Source organism: Talpa europaea, assembly GCF_964194135.1.
Source record: "Talpa europaea genome assembly, chromosome: 10".
Taxonomy (NCBI): Eukaryota; Metazoa; Chordata; class Mammalia; order Eulipotyphla; family Talpidae; genus Talpa; species Talpa europaea.
This window is the reverse complement of record NC_140077.1, coordinates 66,674,730-66,685,753: the sequence shown is the minus strand read 5'-3', so window position 1 is coordinate 66,685,753 and position 11,024 is coordinate 66,674,730. Positions and strand designations below refer to the sequence as shown.

Here is an 11,024-nt window from a genome sequence, read left to right as displayed (position 1 = left end):
TTTCATTTTTTTGCATGTGGAGGTCCAGTTTTCCCAGCACCATTTATTGAACAAACTGTCCGTGTTCTATTGCATAGTCTTTGCTCCTTTGTCAAAGATTAGTTGTTCATGTAAGTGTGGCTTTATTTCTGGGCTCTCTGTTCAGTTCCATTGGTCTGTGTGTGTTTTTGTTCCAATACCAAACTGTTTTAATTATTATGGCTTTGTAGTATAGTTTGGAAGTGTGATGCCTCCTTTCTCTTTTGTTTTCCTCACTAGGGCTTTGGCTATTCATGTTTTTTTTGTGGTTCCATATAAATTTCATCAGTATTTGCTCTATTTCTTTGAAGAATGTCATTAGGATTTTTATTGGGAATAGCATTGAATCTGTATATTGCTTATGGGAGGATGGCTATTTTAATAATGTTGATTCTTCCAATCCATGAGCAGGGGATGTCTTTCCATTTCTTTGTGTCTTCTTCAACTTCTTTTAATAGTGCTTTATAATTTTCTTTGTATAGGTCTTTCACCTCTTTTGTTAGGTTTATTCCCAAGTATTTGATTTTTTTTTTGTTTCAGTTATAAAAAGTTTTCTTGATTTTTTCTTCTTCCAATTGATTGTGTACAGGAAGGCTATCGATTTTTGTGTGTTGATTTTGTATCCTGCTACTTTACTGAACTGGTTGAAAATTTTGAGTAGTTTTTCTGCCTCACAGATACTTTGCATTTTCACTGGGGCTATCTATCCTCTCCAGGGGTCACCACTTGTAACAGTCTTTGAGTCAGCTTGTATTGGTAAGGGAATTGATAAGGTTGCCTTGGGGACAAGACCATAAGACCCACCTCTGTGACCAGAAAGACCAGCCCAGCTCCAGGAATTCAGAGTCAGAGCAAGGATATACTTTGTGTCAAAGGCCGGCACCTGAGAGCAGACATCTCAGCAGTAACTGGTTCAAACTAGTGCCCCAAGTTAGAAGGTACATGAAAACAGAGTATAAAAGAGAACTTCAAATCCTCATTCATGCAGACTTCTCCAATATCACCCACTGCTTCTCTTCGCAGTGTATTTCAATAAATCTGCCTTTCCTGTTCTCCATTGTGCCTGGTGAATTCTTTCACCCCATACCTCCAACCTCATCCCAATATTTCTTCCCACTATACTCATTATGAGAATTGAAAATAGGAACAAGTTGATTGGTTCTGGACACTGTGGACACTATCTGGGGCCACTTGTGACCTTAGAAACTCTCTTGTTTCTCCAACCTCTTATTTGTTAAATAAACCCTGTTGTAGTTGCAACCTGAGTCTAAGTGGTCTGGCAATTGTCAGTGTACTGGTGAAAACCCACTGAGAGTGACCTGTTGCCTTCTTTGGCGCTGTCCTTTGGCACTGTTTTACTATTGTTTTAATTGGGCAAAAGAAAGGATCCAGGGATCCATCAGTTTGATTCCCATCCTCCAACAAGAAGCAGCTAATCCAGACGTATACCAGCCACTGTCCACTGTGTCAGTCTTGTTACAATATATGGTGCAGGATGAAAAAAAGATCACTCAGAGCAGAAGTGGATTGCAGCAATGAGAAGCCTAGAGAAACGACACCAAGAAGGTACAGCCCAGCCCTAAGGACAGTGTTGTTTTTATTTAGAATTAAACAGAGGCTGAAAAAGAAAAAGATCAAAGAAGTAAGCAGGCAAACGGGGAATGCACAAGTGTGTGTGGTTGGGGGATGCATAACCATCTAGCCCCATCCACGACTGGGAAATCAGGGAGAGAGTCAGGGGAAGCCTCAGCATTTTTGCTACTCCAAGTGTAACATCTATTGCTGTTTTCAGCACATGCTATCTTCGGCATGTATAGATCCTCATGCCAGGACTTTTGCCCTGAAAGTTCCTTATCTCAAACTTTCCCTGTTCATATTCTGAGTGAAAGGCATGGAAATAGTCAAGGCAAAGACACAGAATAGTTACAGCACAGAATAATCCAAGTTCCCACATCTCCACCTGCTGAAAATAGGAGGGATGGACTAAAGGGCCCTGCCACAAGCCAGAAAAGGATCTTGAGACACTCTAGTCAAAATTGAAAAAGAGGAACATGGGTGAGGGCAGGCAAGGAATCAGTGTTTATTGATTAGCAAAGAGCAATTGAAGAGAACTCTATGGAGACCTCACTGGGCATGAGATTCTCTCTTCAAGGTGCCAGGGCTAGATAGGTTTTAGGGTTAGGGTTTGAGAACAAACTGACTGAGAAAGCAAGGAGAGTGGACTTGGCTAAAGTTCTCTTTGTGCAAGTGCGGTTCATTTATTATTGCTAATCACTGCAGCTTAGTGGTTGTGCAGGCTCTTGAACATCTCACAGAGGTTGTATGCCCACTGCTCCAGTTTTTATCCGTCTGTTCTCAGGATGATAGCTCTATTTTCCCACAACCACTAACTTGATGAGCTGTACGGATAGCTCAGGAATGTAGACTGGGAGAAAATCAACAATAAAAACAATGCGCCAAGGAAATTTATGGCAGCCACCATCAGGGCCTAGAGCATCAGGTTTAACCTCTTACCTACCAACCCCTGAGAACATCAAAGTTACGTTGTGCTTGAATCCTGTCCTGTCCTTGTCCTGGGACCCTTCTTGCCTCACCTCAGCTTGATCACACAAGCCATCATTTGGGGCCATCCTCCTCCTTCCTCCATCCCACCACCTCTCCGTTGCCCTTCTACCTACTTTTACATTACAGCAGCTTCCTCCCAATTCTTGTCAGCACTGGATTCCCTCCCCGGGAGGAGAAAGTCAGGATGCTAGTTCACCATGGCAGCAATACCCCACCCCTGGCCCCATGAACGAGACACGATGTTCACAGATTGAATTATTTGGGGGCGAGCATTTGTAATTTTGAAAAGTGTGATTGTAGATAGCGGGAAACGTATTGTCGAGTTTGGAATGAGGCACTGAGCCATATTTTCTTCCCCACACTGAGGGTGGGCTATGGAGGAAATGTGGGTGGGGCTGTTGCAGAAATAAATTCTAGCCTTTTACCCAGGCAGGGGAAGAACAAGCTGTACTTTAGGAATGGTGAGGTCAGGAAAGCTTTATTTCTCATGCATGAGGTCTCACACCTGGGTAGTCCCATAAGGTCTGAGCACTGGTCTAGAGCCAAAGAGTTTCTTTTATACACAACCACTTTACATTGATAAAGTTGGTTAGTTAGCATACACATTCTTCACACAGGAAAAGGGGAAGGATACAGATCTTTCAGGATGGCCAGCTGCCAGACCTTGTTTAGATATGCTTATTATGGAAGCAAACTTATTATTTACTTTACATTTCCAGGTCTATGACTCTTTAACAGGGAAAGATTTCTTTTTCTTAGCAGCTCCCTTTCAGGGCATCAGGCCTTCCCAGGGAAGAGACGCTCCTGGACTACAGCCTTGGCCGCTCCCAAACGCCGCAGGGGACGGAGGAGGGGCGCTTGCGCGACTGGGAGACTTAACAAACGTCCCACAATTGCAAGACAAAGCTGATGGCCAAAGGTAACAGCCTCAAGATGCCGCCACTTGCACTGACGGAGTTCGTGGCTCGGTAACTTCAACGAGTTGGGCGGCCAGCGTCCAGGCAGACACAGCAGCTGCCTCAGATACCCCTCAGGCGACGCAGGCGCCCTACTACGCACCGCCGCGGCTCCGCCAGGCCGCGCCCAATCTGCGCCCGTGTGACGGGCTCGCTCGAAATCTCGCGACCTTGAAACTGCGTAGTTATGGCTCCTCGGCAGCGTAGGCCGGGAGGCAGGGTAGTGGTTGAACGACAGGGTACCCGTTGAACGACAGGGTACCCGCTCAGGCCCGTCAGTGGAGCAGGGAAGTGAAACTCGCTCTCAAGGCCGCAGAGGCCAAGTCGCACCGTGCCCGGAACTGTCGTAAAAGGGGCCGCACGGCTCTAGGAACTGTCGTAAAAGGGGGCCGATGCGCAGCGCTCTGGACTGACGTATGGGAGTGCGCGCCGCCTCAGCCGGCGTCTGGAGGTAGGGGGCGCGGGCGCCATGGAGCGCTACGCAGGTGCTTTCGAGGAGGCGGTGGACGGGGCTCGGCAGCAGGAGCGGCACTACCAGCTGCTGTCAGCGCTGCAGAGCCTGGTCAAAGAGCTGCCCAGGTGTGCGGCCGCGGGGTGGGGCGAGCGACTGAGGCCACCCTGGTCCAGCTTAGGCGCTCACCTCACGCCTCTGTCTGCAGCTCCTTCCAGCAACGCCTGTCTTACACCACGCTCAGCGACCTGGCCCTGGCACTCCTCGACGGCACCGTGTTCGAGATCGTGCAAGGACTACTGGAGATCCAGCACCTCACCGAGAAGAGCCTGTACAACCAGCGTCTCCGTCTGCAGAACGATCACCGAGGTGCGCGGGGCCGGCGGGACGCAAACCCCTTCCCCGGGGAGTCAAAGGCCTCGGTGCCGGTTGTGCTTTTCCCTGGTCGTCGCTCGAAAGAAATCCTTTAAATTGAACAGATAAGGACGCCGAGAGTCGTTCGGTGGCGCTATTTTGATGACAAATGGGTCTGGCCGGTTTTGTTTGTTGCACAGTTCCCTTTAGCATAACACCATGCTTGGGCTCCCGTGTGCTTGCACGCCATTGAGGCAGGATGGCCCAAGGCCTCTGTGCTTGGTAATCCCACAGAAGATTCTGGTGGTGTAGTGCTTGGTTAACCTGTGATGCCCCAGAGTGTTGTCAACTCTGCATTGCCCTTTATGTTCAGTTCCCTCTCTGGCTACACAGAGCCCCACACCAGCAGTGCATGGACAGCCCACACACTGTGTGCACAGGACCTGAAAACTTTCCCATGTGAGCCACACTCCCAGCCAAAGTTTCGTTGGCCACCTCCCAAGGGTCTCCACTCCGGAGCATATTCCTGCAGGTATGCTAGGCAGATCTCCCTGCCCCACCTTTGTTAATTTTTTGGTTCCCACAAATCCTTATTTTAAAAATTCTATTGAATCTCCTAGGTTCAATAGTTAACATTTTGCCAAAGTTCTTTATATTCTTAAATATACACCACACTATAGGGCTTTTCAAGTTTCCAGTATTTTACCAGGGTTTTCACCCACCACACTGTTAATATCTGTGACTAGATTAGCGTTCATGTGCATTGTATGATGTTTAGCGCATCTCTGGTTTCTATATACTAGATAGGGAACACCGCCCCCAGTTATGACAAGGGAAAATCTCTCCAGTCACCCATGGCCCAGGATTGAGAATCAGTGCTCTAGAACAACCACCTGCATAATCGCAGTGGATAGCCTCCTGAGCAATTAACCTTTCCAGGGTGTCTTGTGACTGTCAATCCGTGGTCACATTACCTAACTTGTCTCAAATTATCTAATACTTTATAAGAATGCAGTGTACATGCATGGGTTATAACTGGTTATTTTGATCTCTGTTTTTGAAGAGTCCAGAGGTTTCTACCTATAGCATATCCCCATTGTCTGTTGAATTGCTTCCTCGTGCTGTAATTTAATCTATCCAACCTCTTTCCTATAAACTGAACAGCCTGATGATTATGCAGGTTAAACATTTGTAGCCGAAATTTTATCTTATCGATGTAAGGTCCCTTCCCAAGAGGGCAATGTCTATCTGCTTCAGGATGAATATGTTTCTACCAGGCATCAATGTTGGGTTTTGTCGAATCCCTTTTCTGTGTCTATTAAGATGGTCATCTGGCTTTTCTGTTACTAAGGTGAATACGAATACATTCTTTAATTCCTGGTATAAACTGCATTCCTGGGATCAATTGTACTTGGTATGTATTATCCATTTTATATACATTGTAATTTATTTGCTAAAATCTTAATCTTTGCCTCTGTATTCATGATAGGCATCAGTCTGTAGTTTTCCTTTGAGGTCTTTGCAGGGTTTGGGTATCAGGGTAATGCTGACCTCACAGGATGAGTTGGCAAGTATTTTTTCCTCATCAGTTTTCCAGATTAGTTTGTAGAACTGATATTACTTCTTCCCTAAATGTTTGGGTGGTTGCCTTTGTAAACATTTTTATTGAAGTATAAAATGCGTAAGGTCACAAATCAGTGTACATAGTTTTTGATTCTTTTTTAATGCTTCGATTGTGCCACATTTAACCAGGGTAAGAACTCCAGGCTGGCTGCTATTGTCCTTTTGATATGTTCCTTTCTTTCTTTAAGGATGCGTCTCTCCTTTCTGGTAGAAGAGGCTGTCAGGCTCATCTTTTCTTGTTCTTTCCCTGCCTCCAACTTTCTCACACCATCAACCTCCCATCAAGATGAGCTTTCCACATTGCCTCTCTTTAAGGCTTTCCAACTTCTCTGCCTTGCTGTTTATTTGAATCTGCCAAATGCCAGCAGTGTGATAATGCCACTGATTCTTGCTGTCAATAAGCAGCACTTACTCACCTTTTGGTAATCTATAGCCACAGAGGTTAGTAGCCTGGGGAACAAATAAAAGCATTCATAATAATTTTTTTTAAGGGGAAACTAGCCATTTCTCTGCAGGGCCCTGGTTTCTTTCAGTGCGGAGGTGTTTTGTTTTGATTATTTTATATAGTTTTCCCATCATTTTTCATTTTTGTACAATGTATGCATTTTCATCTCGGTTATAGTCCCCATGAAATTCCCACCACCCGTTCACTCGTGAACCTTCACCATGGTCCCTTCACCATGGTCCTCCCTCCCCTGTTTTGATACTGCTCCCTTCTCCCCCCTTGCAGAATGTCTCTGGCTTATAGTTGCTTGTTGATTTTGATTTTTACTTTATTATAATTACCTTTTTTCCCCCTGATCCCTTATTTGGATCCTCTACATTCCTCCTGTAAGTGAAACCATCTGATATTTTTCTTTTTCCTTCTGGCTTATTTCACTGAGCTCATGCTCCATGTTCCTGCAAATGACATGAGTTTATCTTTTTGGCTTGCTGAGTAATACTCCATTGTGTATATATACCAGATCTTCTTGATCCAGTCATCTATTTTGGGGGCATTTGGGTTGTTTCCATAGCTTACCTATTGTAAATAGTGCTGCAATAAACATAGGGGTGCAGGTGTCCTTTTGAATTAATGTTTTTATGTCCTTTGGGTAGATTCCTAGGAGTGGGATTGCTGGATCATATGAAAGCTCCATTTTTAGGAGCTTTGGGGCAGGGAAATCAGTGGGAAGTTTTGTTTTTTTTTAATAACTCTAGATACTTTGATACTTGTCCTTTGGAAGGTTATAGCAGCTTTTGGTGCCCCCAGTGCCCTGTGTTGTTTTCCTGCTTCTCCTCTGCTCTGATTTGCAGGTCATGACTACAGGCATAAGGGTAATGCAGTTCTCTTCCTACCTCTGGTTGCTCCCCCAGTAGAATCTGGGAGTTGATCTGGGATTTGTAGCAATGTTTGATAAACCAAAACCGAGCTCAAGAGATGACATTTCTTTCCTTGAATCCTGCCTCCATGGTGTGTCTTTGTTCCTGTGGAGATGTCTCAAGGGTGGCTTTTGGTCTCAAACTCATTTAATGTGATAATTGTCAAGGTATGCACAGAATTTCCAAGAAATAGGAGCCTAGTAAAGGCCGTGGGCTCAGCAGGTACCAAACTCCTGGTGGGGGACCCTCCTGGGAAAAGCAATAATGTCTTTTCTTAGAACAGAGTGAGGGCTGATGTTTTCCACAGGAATTGAGCTGCATAATGTTGAGTATTCTGTGTTGTGGCTGTGATCTTTCCATACCATAACATCTTTTTCCTCTGCCCAGTCAAATCAGACTGGACAGTTTTGCACATGCTCGTGGTTTTGGCACTTTAACAGAGACCATAGGACCACTGCTTAGTGGGTGTGGAAGTCCCTCTCAAAGCAACAGAGATTCCCCAGCACAAGGTCTCTGCTGGCACCTCCTGTCCTTGGCCCTCCAAAATCTGTGCCTATCCTGCTGCCATGTGTCTGGGAGCTGGGGAAGGAGCAGGGTGGCTCTGCCCACTCTGAAGGACAGGTCTCAATCGGGGAGTGATTGCAGAACCATGCCATGATCGGGCAGAGAAATCCCTCTCCTTTCCAGGGCTTTGCCTGGGTAGTCTCCTCACACCTCAGTGGATAGCTCATGGATGGTAAAGCAGGTCACACCCAGGACTGCTGGCCTGTGGCCGTCTGAGCCCGGGTACCTCCAGCACCCTAATTGGTCTCCTCAGCCTGGGCTGCAGCTCTGACCCCACACCCATGCTAGCCTGCTCTCCTTCCAGCACACTCTGTGCCTTCCCTAATCCCCTGGAGACTGGCTGCTAGAGAAGGGCCCTGTCCTGGGTGAGAGCCAAGACTGAGCTAGCTAGTCGTGCTAGGTATTCCCTTGGACCTCAGGACTGGCTATAGTCTTCAGATGGGCCTTCCCACACATCTGCGCCTATGCCTCTCCACTCTGGTGGGAAAACTGGGCACGCAATGAGGTGGGAGGATTTCACCAGCCCCCACCGCATGCTGAGGGGTTCTCTGGTCTCATCCCCTCCCAGTGCTCAGGCAGGCGCTGCGGCAGAAGCACCAGGAAGCCCAGCAGGCCTGCCGGCCCCACAACTTGCCCATGCTGCAGGCTGCTCAGCAGCGGGAGCTGGAGGTAGGGGTATGGGCAGGGTGGCCTGAGAGCTGGTGGCTGCTCTGGGCCTCTGAGTCCTTGCTTGTGGCTCTTTGTTGTAGGGGATTGGGATGTTCTAGGATGGGTAGAATGAAGACCTGCTCCTTGCAACTGTGGCTCCTTGTAGGTTAGGTAGAGGCTAAGTGGGCACTATTGTGCCCATGGCTTGGGGGTATAAGAGCAGTAGTGAGGTGACAGGGCCAACCGGCAGGGACACATCCTTGCCCAGGCTGCTCAGGGATAGCTGGGAAACCCACCTATAAGCAAGAAGCTACAGGTGTTGGGGTTGCTCAGAGATGTGTCAAAAGAGCCCAAGCTAGGTGTGCAGGGAGGAGGCACAAAGCTGGGGTCTGTCAGCAGCCCCAGTGGGTAGTGGCATCATAAAAGCCCCAAGACAGTGGCCAACTTGACAGCAGACAGGTGAAGCCTGTGTCTGGTCCAGATCATAGTGGTCCCAAGCTGTCAGCTGGGAGAGATCTGACCCAGCAAAGGACATTGGTAGGTCCTGGAGGGGAAAATTTGGGTGGGGCAGTTGATGCCCTTGGCAGGGTTTGACATAGTTCAGAGGGGAGTGGCGTGTGGGTGCAAGAATGGTGCTATAGGTGATCTTGGAGCTGGGGAGGGCTGGAAGAGGTGGCTGGCTGGGAAGTTATGTATGAGGAGGGGTTAGGGAGGAGGCCTGAGTCTCACAAACACCCTCTTGGTCTCACCGTCTCTTGGTGACAGGCAGTAGAGCACCGGATCCATGATGAGCAGCGGGCAATGGACCAGAAGATTGTTCTCGAACTGGACAGGAAAGTGGCCGACCAGCAGAGCACACTGGAGAAGGCAGGGGTCACTGGCTTCTATGTGACTACCAACCCCCAGGTCAGTGCCCCCAGAATGCCTTGACATAGGTGACAATGGGCCCCAAATACCCAGTGCCATCTGGGGTTTTATGACTGATCCCCAAAAACACAGGCTCAGGATATGAGGGTGATGTAAGAAAAGCTTTAGGAAGGGTTTCTGTGCTGAATCAGTACAGAGGCATGCCCACCCTCCCCAGGCTCTCTTCTTCATACATGTCTCTGCACTGAGCAAGGGCAGCTGTGGGCCCTGCTTTAAGGGTAGAGTCCCAGGTTCAGTCCCCTCCTGGCAGGTTGTGGCCTCAGTGGAAGTCGGCCCTGTGTGTCCTTGGGAAAAGGGAGTTTTGGCTGCTACCTGGGGACCAGGTAGCATTCTGATCCTCACAGTAGCTTTCTGCATCTCAGGAGCTGACACTGCAGATGAACCTGTTGGAACTCATCCGAAAGCTGCAGCAGAGGGGCTGCCAGGCAGGGAAGGCAACCCTGTGACCAGGTGGGGTCCCTGTTGGTCACCCACTGCTCATCGTGGCTGGGAAGACAGCACTCTCCCACTGTGGCCATAAGCAGCCAAAAGTTAAAAGAAGCTTGTCTTCCTGACTTCTGACCATGACCACCATATTCCCAGCTCCCTGTAGGAGAGGTCACCAGACTGAGGAGAGACCAGGTGTACCCTGGCTGTGCCTGCTGCCCATCTTAGTCTGGGTTTGTCCAAATTCTAGGATGGCATGACAGAGGGGAGAGTGGGCCCAGCCTCTGGCCGGCTGCCCCCAGACTGCAGGCTAAAGGGTCTATAGCACCTTCTCCCTCCGTTGGGCACATCTAGCCCCTGCCAAGCCTGAGACTTTATGCATGTGTTCACAGCTCCTCCCTTGGCATATACAGTCCCCAAGTGGGAGAAGCTCCAAGGCCCAAGCCCTGTGTGACCCAGAGAAATAAAGATGCCTCAGTATGGCCTGCCTGTGGCTTGTGTGACAATTCTGTGTCTGTCAAGGGCCCAGCTAGGGCATCACTTGATAGCTCCCTGGTCTGTGGACAAATCAGCAGTGGATGCACAGCCGAGCCCCAGGACCATGTCCAGTGTGCTTTCTGTGAGAGAGCACAGATGTGTATGTGGCCATGGGAGTGGGGCAGCTCCTCTCAGAACAGTAGGAGCCTGAGGTAGGTCACCGGGGTGAAAGATACAGCAGAAGTGTTTGAAGGAAGAAGAGACCCAAGGTGCTTGCCCCTAAGAGCATCCTGTGTAGTGGTCCAAGTTCATAGGCCCCTGTGTTTATCCCAGCTTACAGAGTTGGGTGTTGAGGTGTCCAGCACCCTACATGGTCAGGTCTGGAATGCAAGGAAGTAGTGGCAGAACTGCACACACCTTCCCCACACCCCCACTGAAGAGACTGCTCTGGACATCCCATTCACTCCTCACATGGGAAAGAGCTTTGCAAGCATGGACTGGAGGGCTTTTAGCTGCAAAAAGTGATTTATTGACCAGCCTGCTTCCCCAGTCTGGCCACTGTCCACATTGGTGCTTGGGATACATTAGTCAGACCCTGGTGGAAGGCAGTGCTTCGGGTACAAGGACACAGGGTATGGAGTTGGACACAGGGT

At 48.5% G+C, this 11,024-nt stretch overlaps 1 protein-coding gene across 2 annotated transcripts; it reads left to right on the top strand.

The window, feature by feature from the left end:
* Positions 1 to 4,008: 4,008 nt before the first annotated feature.
* On the top strand, positions 4,009 to 9,914 carry LOC311179086 (protein DGCR6; the record flags this gene model as incomplete). Of its 2 annotated transcripts, XM_084245981.1 has the most annotated exons (5): positions 4,009 to 4,118; positions 4,199 to 4,359; positions 8,462 to 8,562; positions 9,307 to 9,447; positions 9,831 to 9,914. In XM_084245981.1, 5 exons carry the CDS (start codon positions 4,009 to 4,011, stop codon positions 9,912 to 9,914), a joined length of 597 nt encoding a protein of 198 aa, XP_084102107.1. The 2 variants fall into 2 exon arrangements, with proteins under 2 accessions (XP_084102107.1, XP_084102108.1); XM_084245982.1 differs by lacking the exon at positions 9,307 to 9,447.
* Positions 9,915 to 11,024: the final 1,110 nt, after the last annotated feature.